Here is a 17618-nt window from a genome sequence, read left to right as displayed (position 1 = left end):
CACATATAATGGAATACTACACCAGCTAAAATGAACTATACACACTAAAATGAACTACACATAAACATGGATAAATCTTAAGAGCACTGAGTGAAAATGAAAGTCTCAGTAGATACCATGCAATATTCAAAATATTTAAAAGCAGGATGTTAATATATAAATCATATGAACTAAGGTTAATATAGGTTAATGTGCAAATCAAGTAAAATAATCTTTTATTCTTTAAACTACATTAAAACTTTATCTAAAGTGATGAAAGTAGCACAAATCACTCAGCAATCACTAATAATTTCTAAATCACTTCGAATAGCTGGGCTGTTTTAATTTTTTGACTGACTCTCACCAGCTAAATGATACCTTCATTATTTGACATAGGGCTGCAAACTCTTCCAGTGACCTCCTCCATTCAACTGATAGTCCTTAACTTATGTGCTGTTTGGCACCTGAAGAGAAGGTACATGCAACCAATCCCCATCTTACCTCATTGGACAGGACAGTGCCATCTGAGTGCTGGCTGTATGCCAAGAACCAGTGGTAGGAGCCCCCAGCGAGAGGAAAGAATGGTGGGGGGTGGGGGGGGCGGGGAGGACTAGTTGGGTGCGGATTGATGACCCTGGTTGCCAGAAATGGGAACTCGTGTTTTATGTCTGTCTCATTCCACACCCAAAACTGGGTCCCACACTGGCCAACCAAGAAAGAACCAATGACTGGTTGGATGCCTGTTACGATTCAGAACAAAGGAAGAAAGGGATAGCGAAGGGAATAAATAGCCGGGCAAGTCGGCCAGGGCTTCTGCTGGCCTGGAGATGGAGCAGCTTGGTCAGGCCAGTGACTGTAAACTTGTAGAAATGTAGAGGGCAGACAAACATGATATTCCTGGTTTGGAGATTTGCCAAGGGAAGAGCGGGGGAGAAAAGAGCAGGAGTTGTGCTATCACCTGCTGGAGAATACAGTCTTCTGGTATAAGAATCCTGGTACAGTCTCCTGACACCTCTTCAGTGCACAAGGCAGGCCACCCTCTACCACAAATAAGCTGCCAAAATGTTCAAAAAACAAACAAACATCTAAAGGGCTATCACTACACTACAAAAGGCTATGTTCCTAACACTTGTGCCTACCTACCCACACTCCCTTCCAATCTTCCAGCTGCTACCAGAGCTTAGACACATCTCCCTGTGAGCAGGATGAGGCATTTCTTGTGGAGGATGAACAGAAGAGATCTCCATTAGTCTGGTTGCCCAGATTCTTCTCCCACTCAAGGGCTTAACAAAACCAGAAAAAATTTCCCAAAACCTGAATACCAAATCTCTAATAACAAAGACCTTCAGCTTTGTCCCCAGTGCTCAAACCAGAAATACATCACTAAGTATCATGTGTGGTTGCTGAGAGAAACCACATATGCTGGAACTTAGTTCAGTTACTCGTTTCTGGAATTACTGTTTACCAATCGGTATGGAAACATTTCAGTATTTAGTATTAACCATGGCTGTATTAGTGTGCACTGGCTGAATATCAGGCCTGCACAGAGTATGCAACATCTTTACTCAAAAACATGGAAAGCTAATCAGGTTTAGGAAAAAATAACCCTTGTGGTAAAACCACGAGAAACCAAGAAAACAAAATCTAAGAAATTCAGGATAATGGCTATTCTTGAAGGAGAGGGAGATGGTAATTTTCTATTTAAATTGAGTGATAGACTTACATTAATTATGTATGGTTCATAACATACACATATTTTCCACAAGAAGTTTTCCTCAGGATTGACATTCTGGGTTTACCATATCAGCTCATTGCAAGCTCCCATTTCTACAACAATGCTATCACTATCTTACAAAAATGAGTAAGAAATCCTGTCAAAATCCTGAAGCTATGCTGAAATCAAGACATTTAAGTGTATTGAGTTTCCCAATTGTATCTAAAGAAAGGAATGAGGCTAATTTGATGTGGCCTTTTTTTTTTTTAGGACCTAGGTCAGTTACCCATTATATTTTCTCCTAAATGCTGGCAAAATTATCAAGTACTTTTAAGAGCTGTCAAACTTCCCAGAATTTACTGTTCACATTTTGTATTTTTCCATCCCTAATCTTTTGGCACCTCTTATATTTTCTGTAGTTTCTTACTCCAGTAACTATACTCAGGAATATATTTGATCCCAGGCATTAAGCTCATTGAAATAGGTTTGGTGTTTCTTTAGCATTTTTTCATCTAAATGAATACCTTCTCACAAAGAAAATCTATCCCTTTTCAACAAGTCTGGAGATCCTTTCTCTCTTAATATTGTTAAAAGGGCGTTATCTTTCCCTAGCAAGTAGGATTTGACTTCCCTGATCTCAATTCAGATAGTAAAAGCCCTTTTCATTGTTTTGAAATTTTGTTGTTGACACCATTTTCCTGCTATTTTGTGTGTGTCCCTACTTCCAAGCCTGGCATGGATCTCTAAATTTTAATCACTACAATTGCAACCCCTCATTGTTCAGGATCAACTCTGAGTTTTAGTATCTTTTGGGGTTTCTAGAAGCTAATAGTCATGGTTTCATACTTGCCCTTCTAAAAAACTAAATCTTCTGAAATTAAGACTTCCTAAAATGACAGATGTGACACTAATCGTGACAAACACTGCCTTTCCATGCTTTGAAATGCCAGGAAGATACAGGCGCTTTCTGATCAGGAATTCAAGCAGAAGCAAAGGAAGTGCTGACCATTAGGGTAGATCAAGCTATGTGGTATAGGGACACTTCTTATGAATGCAGAGGATAAGATGCTGTAAAAGATAAGTTTGTGCAACACACCTATGGTAGAATAAAGATTTTAAAAATCCAAATTACTATATTCAACTTAAATTCACTCTGAAGAACAGTTTACCTTTTCTTACCTTTACGAAAGTTTAAAGGAAACTACAACTGGAATAAAATTTCCAACTGCTTTGCAAAAAAGGTCATCCAAAACAGATGCTTCCACTTATGGAACTTGTCATCAACTTTATATCATCAGGAATTTAGCAAATCCAAGAACAAAGTCATTCCATCTCTTTAGTTCACATAGGAATAAGAGATAACACACTATACACCTTAACTGACCATGAAAAGATTGTTTTATTCCATGAAAATATTCTCAACAGAGAACACTATCTTAAACAAAGCATTTACCATTAAATCAACATGTGCACAAAAAGAGTAAAAATTACTGAAAAATTAAAGATTTCTTTTGGACAATTCACATGTTCAAAATTTAAGAATGATTTAAGAATGATTTAAACTGTGCAAGTACAAATGTCTGTCCTATTGTAATAATCCATGTACAGGTTGCACTACTCCACGTGAAGGACCTTGCCTCCTACGGAAGCAAATCCTGCTTTGAGAAAAACAAACAGTAGCTTGAAAAGAACAGTTAGTCCTTACAAGAAAGCCTTAAACTTTGCCCTCCGTGGCTGTCAGCCAAAAAAACACAAGCACTTCAGGCTTTGTACAGAGGACAAACACAGTCAGATCACATTTCCTGCTCATTGCTAACCTTTAAAATAAAAACAGCACTAGATTTTAAAACTACTTTATGTAGTCTGTCAGTACTGAATAATGTCACATTATATAAATAACCCTGTAAAGAGATTCAAAGTCTAAACTTTATAGTTTACTAGCCTCAAAGGTAATACACTATATGTCAGCTGTGTAACAGGGGTATACTTGATCTTATGAAGGCATTAACTTTCACACAATTGTCATTCAGTTTTAGTATAACTGGTAGTACAATTCAAATAACACTGGGGAAAAATTATTAAAGCAGTCACACAGCTTCTAAAATATTGCTTAAAATTCAATAATACACAGACCATTTCACGTTCCTTCTTCCCTCAAAACAGTAAAGAACAAAATTAATGAAGCTTCTGTGGTACAAATATCACCCTCCCCCCAACCCATGCCCATCTCCCTAGGAAACATCACTAAGAAATTAGTTAAGATACACGTCATTAACAGAATCACAAATGCGAGGCAGGACAACATGAGCAACAGGAGCACTAACAACAATTATATTTACAAGTATAAACATACAGAAATTTCCATTTTACAATTAAAAGTGCACAAAGATCATTACAAAGTTTCACTAAATTTTATCTGGTTCAAACAAAAGCATCACTTGAAAACAGACTATCATTGTAATAATCAAATAAGAACATGGTCACCCCAAATTAAAACACAATGGGGGGGGTCCATAAAACTTCTCATAAAAACACTGAGTAAAGTAAAATGGACTTGGACATGTCTTTAGCTTGATGCATAAATTTGAAGATGCACCATCAAACATGGTAGAGCTCTAAAAGCCACCTACCATGGCTATACCGGCATCCGCAGCAGCGCTGCCGAGTTAAAGGAGGTCGCACTGAGCTGACACCTAAAGCCCTTTGTGGGATACTGTAGTGGTAGTGTTGGCAATCAACAGATTTAGGCACTCTAGTTTAAGGCAGCATTTGAATGGAAGCAGCTGACTTCTGACAACAGTCCTTTGTCTTGAGGTGGTGAGTATCTTGCGTGTTTATGATGCCAGGATTTCAGTGCTGACTATAGATTCTTCTCAGACTGAGGTGAAGATATATCACGTTTCAGAGTTCTTTCAACTGGGCTGTAGGCTAGAGCAGAGATGTTTTCTTTTTCTTATCATAATTACTTCAGGTTCACAAACTACATCTTCATAATGCCAAAACTGGAATGTTTGTAGTGGGGAAGTTATAGCAGCGTACACGAATACTAGGATGGAAACATTAGTGCTGGAGATGTCTGACACAGTGACTCACACTACAAATGTAAAACAAAACAAAGACTTTGACAAGAACAAGGGATTATAAAGACATGCCTGAAAAATCTAGCCCAATCGCTCTAGACATGCAACAGGATGTTAAGCAAGCACAGAGGTGGCGCAGGCAGACACTGACAAATGGCAAGGGTTCTAAGAGACAACAGGTCTAAAAGCCAATTAAAACAGAGCTGGGATAGATGGTCCTGTTGGGACAGCCAAATGTAAGACAAATTTCATGACAGCTCTGCATTCTTTCTGATTTAGACATCAGTAAAATAAATGGAAAAATGGTTAGCCATTTTTGGCTTTTTTCCCTTTATATGAATAATTGTGAATGAGGACTGGTATTACAATGATTCTTTAAAACAATGTATGGAAATGATAATGAAGTTAGTAAAAAAAAAAAAAATTATGTCTGCATGCACTCATGCAACTTGCTTCTCTCACTCTCTGAGCCTGACAACTCTAATACCCTCCCCCTAAAAGCAGCTGCATGTAACCTCCTTCAACATCTTGCCCATTTCCTCAGAAACCCTCTTCAGGAACCTGCAGTCCAGGAGGAAAAAGAAAAGAACAATTACTGAAGACCTTTGGTAAGACCAAAAGGGGTGCTCAGTTTAAAGTGTCTGTCCCAAATGTCTCTAAAATCATTTTACAGTCAGCTATGTGAAAACACCAGAAAAATCTGGAACGTGAACAAAATTTAGGACCAGTCTCGTTTCCTCACTTTACTTCCCCACATGACCAGCACTGCACAACCCTTAATTATACAGTAATTCCAACAAATACTTGTTGAAATTAATTGGAAAAAAATAATCTTGAATTGATGATTAAGCTAAAATGAGGAAATGCCCTAAATGATGGTACAGATATAGTCCTCCAACTCAGTCAAAAGTTCTTTCTTTTCAAAGTAAAATTTGCTAGTACTTTCAAGATTTCCTCAGTTTACTTAGAATCTATTTTCCTATTTATAATTGCTAAATGCTAAATAATCACAAAAGTAGTACTTCCCAAAAGACATTTTCAAGATAAAAAAAATACAAGTGTTAATTTGGAAGGAAGTTTTTATGTTATTGAAAATCATTAGTTTACTGATGAAAATATTTTCAGGTCTCAAAAGAAAACCATTTTATTCACATAAGAGCTAGACTAGGTTGATTTATTTTACAGGTCTCTTAATTAGCCTCTACTAGAATAGATTTATATTTGAGGTGTTTGCTTTCTTCCTTTAAGAAACCAAAGCTAAGAATACAGAGAAAAAGGAAAAAGTAGTTACACAAATCCAAACTCCTAGGCCAAACCACTCTTTTGGGAGTTAGCTTTCAGAGCAGTTTTACTTATTTGAATTCACTTACAGTCACTGTGTTTTTTGGAGCAAAGTGTGTGTTAGGGAGGAGGGCTTTTTATATATGGATTCCTGCCCAACACATCAAATTCTATGACTTATAAGGCAGAAAAACACAAATCTTTCACAGAGACTTAAGCAGGACATAAAGCAAAAGGCATCAATTAAGCTTCACATCGACGTCACTCAAATGGTAAAACATCACGAGAACAGTTTCTTGTGGTAATATTCACATCTTTAAGATTGAGCCTACACTCAGCTCACATAGTGAACAATGTATCTTGGATGCCCTTTAAGTTTTCTTATGTTTTCCCACCCGTTGAGTATTTTTATGTTATCGTTCCTATGTCATATTTGTCACAAAGCTGCCTGATTAGTTTAGATGTAAGTTACTGCACCTTTACTGTTTTTCTCTAGAGTTACATCTATGTATGATGTAGGAACGTAGCCTTCTTCACCGTTCTGTCTCCGAGCTCTTGTCCATCCATCACCTTTGTCTTCCTCAATAATGTATAGAACTTCACCTTCTTTCATTGCCAGGGTACCTTCATTATGTCCTAAATGAGAGTTTTCATAGCATGAGCATAATTAAGTGATAATTTTGAATAAAAGTTACAAATACAACACAACAAATGACATGAAACCCAACTAGATTTCAATGTCCCTAGAACCAAGAGCCCACTGACTGTCATTAGCAACAGCTCTATGATGCTTTTGTAGTTTATCCAACACTTTCACATACCTTATCTCACTGGAAATGCAAATAACCCTGGGAAACTGGCATTAATATCACCCCCATGGAATAGATGAAGTATCTGAGCTACAACGATATAGGATTGGAAAGGATCCTCTACTTCCCTACTCCAACTCCTTTCCCAAATTTGAGGCGTTGCTGTCTAGAAAATTCATGAGGTGTGGATCATGAAAATATTAATAAGACTGTGGGAGGGTAAGAAGAAAAAAGAAAAGATAGTTTGGAGAGGAAGTAGAGAAAAACACAGGTTCAACTCTGGTGATGGTGGATGCAGAACAGTCACAGCCACAAAGCACAAAACTTCCTTCAAAACTTCAGAAGAGGGATCCCTGGGTGGCGCAGCGGTTTACCGCCTGCCTTTGGCCTGGGGCGCGATCTTGGAGACCCGGGATCGAATCCCACGTCAGGCTCCCGGTGCATGGAGCCTGCTTCTCCCTCTGCCTATGTCTCTGCCTCTCTCTCTCTCTATCATAAATAAAAAAAAAAAAAAAAAAAACTTCAGAAGACTTAGTTAGGGCTATTTTTCCCCATTGCCAACCACTTCCAACATGCTTAGCAGTAACAGTTTTCACAAATGAATCTTCATTTAATATATGCTAAATTCTCTAGGTTACATTATAGCAAGATCTTATTTAATACTATTTTCTCAAAATGAGCAGTAACTAAAAACTTTACTCAACTTTAAAACTAATAGAATGGATGGATGGATGAGAAAGGACCTTAAACTCATATACCATTTTAGAACAACTTATTTGTGAAAGTGTTACTCTGCTCCTCTGTGAATTGAGGAAAAGGATTTTTCATAGTCCAACAGAGGGAAGGGCAACAAAAAAAACCTGCAAGAGAGAACCACAATGTCTTCTCTCACAGGGACTGTTCTTCAACCTTCACAGGGGAAGGATGGCATAATCAGAAGTGACCACATTCTCTCCTCTACTGAAAATATGGCCTACAGAGTCAGGATACAGTCGGGACATCCAACCATGCCATTTGCCTACTAGTACCTGTCTCTCAGTGTTAGCAAGTTACAAGAAAGATCTTAAAGTGGCATCTATTAGCCTTCCATTTCCTAGGTTGAGTTACATGCTCAAGCTGCTTCAACTGTGATGAATACATGTAGTATTAGTAAGATCTCTGGGGGAAATTAAATTCTGTATCAGTCAAAGTTGATAATTAAATAAATATCTGTACTAGGATGCTGATAACACAGGTAATTTTCTTCCAGTGTCAGGTACTTCTATTTGTAATACACTTAAAATAAAAATATTCATACTAATGAACTGGGAGTACAGTTTGCTGACAATGTATTATTCAACTAAGGACACTAAAGTGCATGATTCAATGTACATAGACTTTAAGGAACCAGTTTTATCAAATACAAAAGAAAACCATACCATCAAAAGGGTAGATAGCTTTGCAGTGTCCAATAGCAGGCAAGGGATCGTCGTCTTCAAATTCATCATCAAACTCATTGTGGTGACTATGTTGCTGGGGTGGCCCACGGACTTCTTGGTTTGCATCATCAGTGTAACTTCCCTCAGGACTATAAAACAGGAAAGTATACCTTGTCAAGTATCAGAAACATGGGAAACTTTTGTCCTATCTACAAGTTGATCTCAGGATCAATTCAGAGAACTAAATACCAATGACACAGTTCCAAATAAAGCCTTTATATATACATCAATTGCTGGTAATACAAAATGCTTCTTTGTTGAAATTCCTGAAATTAAATAACTACAATGTTCTAAGCATATGGCATGCATTCAGTAAATATGTCTATCACTGGTTCCAGAGATAAAATGGAGAAATGTAGGGGACACTTGTCTTTCATCATCCTGGATTTATCACTTCCTCTTTTGGCAAAAGAACCCTAAAATTTCATAGGGGACCCACCCAGACCCACGTTCAGTTCACAGTGTTCAGGCAGAGTGAATAGCTCACGAGGAGGCTTATAACCTCATCAGGTAGAAGAGACCCACAGAGACTTTTCTTTAGGATTGAAGAGAAGCCCCCTCCCTGCCTTCTCCACTGGACTTGAACCTGGAGAAATAGGAGGCCAGAACTTTGGAAGATCATCACATGAAGCCTTTGAATGAAGCTAACATAGTGGAAGGCACAACTGTGAGGTGGAGAGAAACAGTTCTATTATCTGAGTTCCTAGATCAAGCTCTCCCTAAAACCAGCCAATAACACTCCTTTTTAGTGTAAGCCATTTTGGGTATTTATTCTGTCACTGAAAGCAAAAAGACTCCTGATAAAGTCACTTCCAATTAATCACGCTAACAAGGTTAGTAAAACTTAGAAAATTCAGAAGAGTAGGTAATCAAAAGGCATTTTTTTCTAAAAAACTTTTAAGAGAAAAATGCTAATAATTTTGCTTAAGACTCAATGACTGAATAAAATAATGGGAAAATCTATATGATTAGAAATTAAGAGCACTTTCTGTATGCTTGGAAGCCATGTTCTTAAATAATGTAAGCCAGAGATTAAATTACCCTAAGGTAGTTTTACCTAGTAACAAAAACCAGTATATAAAAAAAACAAAAAACAAAAAACAAAACAGTATATCTCTATTTTTCAAAAAATGGTAACATAGGAAAAGAGAAGAACTGACATTTGTCAAACATGTAATTCCCAGGTATTTTACTATGATGTGCTTTATATATTATTTCATTTATTAGTAATATGACAGGTATTTCAATCTCTATTTTTATATTTTAGGAAACTGAGACAGATTATTAAAAATAAACTTGTTCAAATTATACTGTGATTAAATAGCAAACCAAGATTTGATACTAGATCTCTCAAGTTCTAAGGAGAATCCTAACTTGTTAGATTTTAGTGGGGATTGGGGGTGATGGAAGACATATACATGGAGGGGAAAATGTCACAAAATGGTATGAAAACATAGAAACTGGGATCCCTGAGTGGCGCAGCGGTTTGGCGCCTGCCTTTGGCCCAGGGCGTGATCCCGGAGACCCCGGATCGAATCCCACATCGGGCTCCTGGTGCATGGAGCCTGCTTCTCCCTCTGCCTGTGTCTCTGCCTCTCTCTCTCTGTAACTATCATAAATAAATAAAAATTTAAAAAAAAAAAAAAAGAAAACATAGAAACTTAGCAAAATGCCTTTTGGAAGCTCTGATTCAAACCAACAAAACAGATTTCTTTTTTCCTTCACAGAACTTTGAACAACTTGACACTTAAATTTTTCTTTGGCATAAGCCATCCAATTCCATCTAAACCTTAGAATCTTCCCAGGTCGGAGAAGCCTATGCCTCCAGACTGTAGCTCCATGAATTTTCTGTTCATACCTCTGTTTTTGGATGCATGACAATGTGGGACAGACCAGCAATAGGAAATTTCATATTTTACCAGTAGCTATTGTAAAGAAAAAATCATTTAGGTTCATAAGACTAATGTCACTAAAAGCCAAACCTGTTAAATCAGGAAAGAAGAAAAAGAATTATATGAAGTTTAGGACAAAAGGGTGAGAAAAGTCTGAGAGAAAAGAAGAAATACAAATAAAATGCAAAAAGTAACCTTTCTCGTCCCTGTGTTACAAGATGATTTATGTCACTGCTATGTCTTCTGTCTCCTCTCCCACCTGTTTTGCCTTCAACTTCAGAGAGCCAAGCCTTAGGAAAAAATAAATAATACTGAGCTCAATAAATATTTTAAAAAGCTCCTGAGATAGTCTACATTTAAAATATGCTTTGAGCTTTTATAATTACATAATTCTTAAAGAAGGGAAACCTTTATTCCAGTTTGATCAATGATTGCATTTACAGCTGATAAGAAAAGCATAAATGTTTAGTTTTACATAGTTTTAATTAAGAAAAGGAAAAACTCTGAGGAACTAATTCTAAAGATTATATACCATGATTCCTTTCTTTTAGATTATAAACCCTAAAACAATCAATAAAAATTTGAAGATGAAACTGTAGCAAAAACCAACTTATCATAATGAAGTTTATAAAAATGAATTTACCTTAGACAAACTGCAGAACAACAAACCTACCTCATTCTTGTGGATTTCCATTCGAAGGCGGTCAATGTTATTCATGGTTTCTGCTAATTTAGGCTGCAAACTCCCTGGATCCCCCATTTGTGGATTTTTCTCATACACATCTTTCATTTTGTTGAGTGCTTCTCTGGAAATGGGAAGGAAGTGACAGAATTAAATATTCACTTCATATGTTCCCAGATAAAAGAGTTTCATTTGATTTTGGGGACTCTCACGTAGCCTAATCTTATCTCTTTAAATTTAGTCACATATTACCTACTTAACGATAATCTGCATAATGATGATAATGTATATAGAATTAGTAATTTACGGAGACAGTCTTTTAAAATATTTGAAATAAAAAAATAAATTTCTCATTTATGAGATTTTATATTTATATAGTACATATAAATATATATTGCATATACATATATTGTGTATGTATATATTATGTATGTCTTTGTACACATACCGTTTTAATCAAGGCCTGGAAGAATATTCCTCAATATTCTTAAACTCCTCATGGCTCAACTCAAATTCATTATATCTTCATACAGATATATATTCCCCGGTGTGCCTCATCTTAAACCCTAGCATCTTTGTCCTCCAGCTCATCCATGCTAGAAATAGGAATGCCATATTTCACTTGAGCCTCTCCCAGTTCATTCATCTCTTCATTACTCTAATCATATCACTGCCAGTTATACCTCAATCAGAGCTCTGTGACTCCTTCTAACATCTGACATTACTGACTCATACACTATAATACTCTTTTTCCCTCTTCATTTCCTAGAGGTTACATTTCCTTTTCCCTTCTCACCTCTGCTGTCTCATCTTTCTCAGTGGATCCTTCTCTACCCCTGTTCAACTTTTAAATGTGTGTTACATAAAATGACAACAAAGGTTTCTTCTCACCTCATCCTACACTTCTTTTTGAAAATGATCTCTTCCTGCTTTGTTTTTTTACTGGTTTTATTGATACATAATGGACTCTTACTACCTTTAGAGGATACTCAAATATCTCCAGTCTTCCTTCTTTCCTAAGTTCTAGACACCTTGAACAAGTATCCTTTCTGTGATCCATCTAAGTGCCATGTTTTTTTAATTTTATGCTCTTCAGTGATTTTTTTCTTTTAAGGTTTTATTTATTTATTTGAGAGACAGTGAGAGAAAGAGCAGAAGTGGCAGAGGGAAAGGAAAGGGGGCTTCCCACTGAGCAGGGAACCCAACATGGGGCTCAATCCCAGGACCCCAAGCTGAAGGCAGACGCTTTACTGACTGAGCCACCCAGGAACCCCTGATTTTTCTTTATAAAATAAGCCCCTAAGTGTAATGAAGTACTGTCTAGTGTTTTAAGTGCAAGAAGGCTGTGAGGTGCGTTATGGAAAAAATACATGTGGTTACATAGGTTTTGTTCATGCATGAGTTACAGTGCTATTGGCCCTGAGTTCAAAGTTAATGAATCAGGGCACCTGGGTGGCCCAGTGTTTGAGCATCTGCCTTTAGCTCAGTTCATGATTCCAGGGTCCTGGGATTGAGTGTGGGAAGCCTGCTTCTCCCTCTGCCTAAGTCTCTGTGTCTCTCATGAATAAATAGATAAAATCTTAAAAAAAAAATTTCTGAATCAACAATATATATTAGCTAATGTCTTCAAACAGAAACACACGTAAAACAAGGTTATAATCTGGGCACCTGGGTGGCTTAGTCACTTAAGCATCCGACCCTTGATTTTAGCTCAGGTCATGATCTCAAGGACTTGGGATCAAGCCCTGCATTGGGCTCCATGCTTAGCAGGGAGTAGGCTTGAGAATCCTCTCTCCTCTCCCTCTGCCCCTCCTCCCACTCAAACAAATAAATAAAATCTTAAACAAACAAACAAAAAAACAAGGTCATAATTGATCAGTTGATGAAAATGCTGTGACCAGAACCTAAATGGAGCCTACACCTGTATATTCCATTTCATTATTGACTAAATCAGTGTTCACAGTGACTTTATAGAACATAACTACCACCAAAAACAAGAATCGACTATATTACAATATTTATGATTAAGCATCCTATCATAACTGATGTACAATTCTTAACATCAAAACTTCAATCATTTCTACACTTGAAACTAAAGTGACATTGTGTGTCAACTATACTACAATAACAGGAAAAACAAAACACAAAATCTGGAATAAAACTGCCTGAGCTGAGCTGCAAAAAAAAAACCCAAACCCCTCAAAAACCTTCAATCACTTGTACTAGAGTTTAAGCTCCAATTTTATTTTCAATATAAAAGCAGATAGTAAGGCACCAATTCACTGTAATAACCCTGTATTCATTATAACTATCTGTTCATGATAACAAAATTGAACTGAAGGAAACTTTTTATAACATTGAAAAAAAAATCACATCTATGAATCAATGAATCTGACGCTGTAAGTAATCAAGTATTATCTGCCGACACATCTTGCTGCAAACAAAATAATTATGGCTTTAGGTTTCTACTGAACTCAATTTATATATCAAAAAAAAAAAAAAGAAATACATCAAAGTATCAGAGATAGTTAATGTTGGTGAAACTAGATAATGAATCTAGATAATGAATCATCAAACTATTTTGCAATATTACAGAAAGCATATATACAGACTACTGGCATCCAATAAGTAAACTGCAACCTAAGAAACAAACATTTCATTTTTATCTGTGACATGGCAATTATAAAATTTTTCAAAGTTTAGGAGCATATTTTTCCCCCAAAGGTATTTCAATTACAAATATAGGATTTTTAAACCTTTTATACATCACATTTCAACACATCATTCAAAGTAGACCCCTTAAGGAATAATAACGGTAGAAAAGACTTAATGGAAAAATACTTTTGGTCTGATTCTTTTTGTAGTTCTCTGTTAAGTTCATCGATGCGCTGCTGCAGCTTTTTACGTCTCTGTTCTGGTGGGAGATGACTGAAATCTTCTAGTGCTGGGCCCTGAAAAGAGAATCTAAATCATTATAAAAGACATCTTCAGGAAACTTTCTTTTTTAAGTAAACCCGCTATAAAATAAAAATATGTATCAGTTTTATAAAACAAAAATATGTATCAGTTTTTAAGTTTAATTTCAAATTAGCCCCCAAACAACCCTTTTTAAGAGGAAATCTAAACAGATATGTATGTTAATTAAAACTGTATTGAAGGAAGAACTCAAATTCCTGTCAGTTCATAAAATCATGAAACATAATAGGTAAAAATATAACCAGATAAAGAAAATTAGTAATGACCACTATCACATTATTTTCAGGTCTTGGCAGTTAAAATGAATACATATGAATCTTCTTACAGCAACAACAACAAAATGGAAACACTTAACATTTCTCACCTATACAAATAATTGTTTTATAGGTAACATCACATTGCCAAATCAAATATTGCGAATGTTGACTGCAAATATGAGAAGTTTATACAAATAAGCAACTTACCTCATGAAAGATAACTAATTAGTGAAATGTATTTTAATATTGCATAGTCTTTCAATGATTATATTAAGCCACTCTTTAGAACCAAAACATACCTGATTGTTAAAAAACAAAAGGTAGAACTATCCACTGTGTGAAATGTAAGTAGAAATTATGCTAGAAAGGAGTTTATTTTCAATTATCTTTTTGTACAACCTAATAACATACCTCAGTAATTCCTGAAAGAAAGATATAATCCAAAAAAGAGGTGATCCTTCTTTAGGAAAGATGCTGGATGTTTGAAAATGTTTTAGTATTTTAATATTCAAGAAACTGTATCATTTAAGAAAAAGTACTGGCATTTAGATGTAAACTTCTGATTCAAACTATGTCTTTCTTAAATGTTAATCATGTCACTCTTCTTTATCTTATTAGTTTACACAACAGAGCCATATTAGCAACTACTGATTTTCCATTTACTATAAACCCATATTTACATTAGTTTTTTTTTTTTAAAGATTTTATTTATTTATTCATGAGAGACACAGAGAGAGAGAGAGAGAGAGAGTGAGGCAGAGACACAGGCAGAGGGAGAAGCAGGCTCCATGCAGGGAGCCCGATGTGGGACTCAATCCCAGGACTCCAGGATCACACCCCAGGCTGAAGGCAGGCGCTAAACTGCTGAGCCACCCAGGCGTCCCTACATTAGTTTTTTATACACTCCAAAAACTGATGACATTTTTCTTTTTAAAATGGTGATTTTAAGAATATGCAAGTTCAATTTTTAAAATATTGTTGAAATGCATCCTTGCTCTTTGGGCCATTTATGCCTATAAGATATGCTAAGTAGCTTTATTTCATCATCTATAAGAATGTTTCCCAACTTTTAAAAAACTCACTTTTAGGAGGGTGCCATGATCAAAGGTAATATTTAATTAATAACAGAATCTCAATTTTCCCCAAGTGGCCTACACATTATGGATATTTAACAAGCTTGCCTTAAAAAAAGTAGGGCATCTTGTCTAAGTGGCTTTGTTTTTTAATCTACAAGTAGCAGAAATAAGAATCTGTTTATCAACTGAATCTGACCTAAATAAATGAATGGCAGAATTTCCTATACAAGGTAGGTGCCTTTAAATTATTATTTTTTTTAAAGATTTTATTTATTTATTCATGAGAGACACAGAGAGAGAGAGGCAGAGACACAGGCAGAGGGAGAAGCAGGCTCCATTCAGGGAGCCCGACACGGGACTTGATCCCGGGATTCCGGGATCAGGCCCTGAGCTGAAGGCAAGTGCTAAACCAGTGAGCCACCCAGGCGTCCTGGTGCCTTTAAATTTAGTGGTCAATTATTAATGTAAGTTGTCAGATTTAATCTAATTTACATACAGGTTCTGAAAACTATTATATATGTGCCAAAGATAAAACTTTATATTTTTAAAATTCTGAAAAACTATTTAATAAAGAAATATATTTCAATGTTTTTTGGGGGGGAGTAATAAAATAAACTCACAATTACCTATATGTAAACCTGCCAGATTTCCACTTACTCCTAATTAAACCTTGTTCTCAAATTTATAAACAGTGGATACCTGTTAATAAATCCCATTTTGACATTATAACCTGTTGTTTTATAGAACATGAGAACTAAACACTACTTCCTATAGATATAAAGACCTTTGAGGCAGGAAACAACAACTTTTCCTATTACAAGGGAATTAATTTATAAAAGATCAGACTGCAAGTGTGAAAGAAAGTGGTCTGAAAGAGAGTGGTCTGTTTTTTCAAAAATAAACTATGCAAGGACCCAAAGACTTGGGGATTAGGTCTTCACAATGCAGTTCCATTAATGTGTCTGAAAGGTATAAAGGACCATCACACATACACGCTCACACACATACACTGTACACACACACATAGTATTCAGGTTATGTGTGCTTTTATTACCATTCAGTAGTACAGAAGAAGAAAGCACTGACTCTCTGATGAAATTAGAAGGAAATTTTCTTACTATTTTGAAAATCTAATGTTTCTTGTGATAAACACAAATTTATACAATCTTTTTAAAAGACCTTAAAAATCATTTTTAATTTTCCTTCTGTAAAAACAAGAACTTTGGTTCTACTGTGTAACTTTAAAAATAATGATTAACTATAATTTTATGCTCTGTAACATGACAAGGACTCCACTCAATAACATTTAAGAACTTAATGGGTTGATTACAGGTAACCACATTATTTTTGAATTTTACGACATCAAGAAGTACTGGCATATATTGGACTACGGAATAAATTATAAAAAGAAAAGACACATACGAGGTGAAAATGCGGGGTTGTACCTTACCACTTATTTTTAATTAAAAAAAAAAAAAAGAAAACAATGTCTTATTTAATGTTGGCACAGTATATAGATCAGCACATAAGGCTTACCATCTTCACCGACCACTGAATAGTTCAATGGAAAACAGAAAGAAATGGTAAATTATTCATATGAAATCATAATACAGAAGATGCAATAACTTATACTTTTTTATATTAAAATAAATCATGAACATTTCACAATCCAAACAATTATGCCAGAAAAACAATTTTAAGCACATATTGGGGAAAGTTACTTGCAAAAAAAAAAAAAATACACTGATGATAATGGGCAGATATTTTCTAAATGCAACTAAAACTCAAAAGTAAATAGAAATCATTTGATCAGTAATTATTTTTCTTCTTTAAAAGATAATTTTTTCCATAAATGGATTCACTTACATAGCTCTTTATTCTCAAAATACTAATATTTGAAAAGTTGAATATAAAGATCTAATATTAATCATTTAAAAGAAATCTTACATGAAGTATTAAAAAATGAAAGGCTCTTCCCAATTCATTAAACAAAACAGATTACAGGAATTTTTACAGTTTAAAACATTATTTTGTATTTAAATATGTCAAGGGTAGAGAAGGGTAACACTTCTAGTTTAAAGGTTTTTTTTTTTTTTTTAAGAAAATGTACAGAAACATCATTTCCCATACATATTTCCTAAAAGACATAAATATATGGGCTGAATATTGCTTTGAAGACAGTGCTTCTATTTTTCAGTTTTTATTCTGAAATCCATATGCTCAATAAGCAACACTAAAAATATAATGGTAATTTTTAGAAAACTGGATAAACTTTATTTTTTCAGAAAAATGAAATGACATAGCCAGAGTGCTCTCATACAGTATATATACCACTAATATATATATATAACCCAAACTATGTGGGTTAACAGGGTTCTGCAACTGGCAATGCAT

General features: G+C 35.4%; 1 protein-coding gene across 7 annotated transcripts in view; it reads right to left on the bottom strand.

Moving 5' to 3' along the window:
* FNBP1L (formin binding protein 1 like) overlaps positions 1-17618 on the bottom strand; it is a 120362-nt gene that overhangs the window by 7752 nt on the left and 94992 nt on the right. For 2 of the 7 annotated variants that reach the window (XM_072834569.1, XM_072834575.1), the window contains 6 exons: positions 13757-13866; positions 10907-11039; positions 10429-10523; positions 8282-8430; positions 6532-6690; positions 3074-4621 (listed from right to left, as the gene is read on the bottom strand). In XM_072834569.1, coding sequence (XP_072690670.1) covers positions 4554-4621; positions 6532-6690; positions 8282-8430; positions 10429-10523; positions 10907-11039; positions 13757-13866 — 714 coding nt within the window. In that variant the 3' untranslated portion in view covers positions 3074-4553. Of the gene's footprint in view, positions 1-3073; positions 6691-8281; positions 8431-10428; positions 10524-10906; positions 11040-13756; positions 13867-16760; positions 16776-17618 lie in introns of those variants that run through there. The other 5 variants (XM_072834573.1, XM_072834574.1, XM_072834576.1 and 2 more) reach the window with 5 other exon arrangements.

Source organism: Canis lupus, chromosome 8, assembly GCF_048164855.1.
Source record: "Canis lupus baileyi chromosome 8, mCanLup2.hap1, whole genome shotgun sequence".
Classification (NCBI taxonomy): Eukaryota; Metazoa; Chordata; class Mammalia; order Carnivora; family Canidae; genus Canis; species Canis lupus.
Note: the sequence above shows the minus strand (reverse complement) of the source record. Positions and strands in the feature narration are given on the sequence as shown.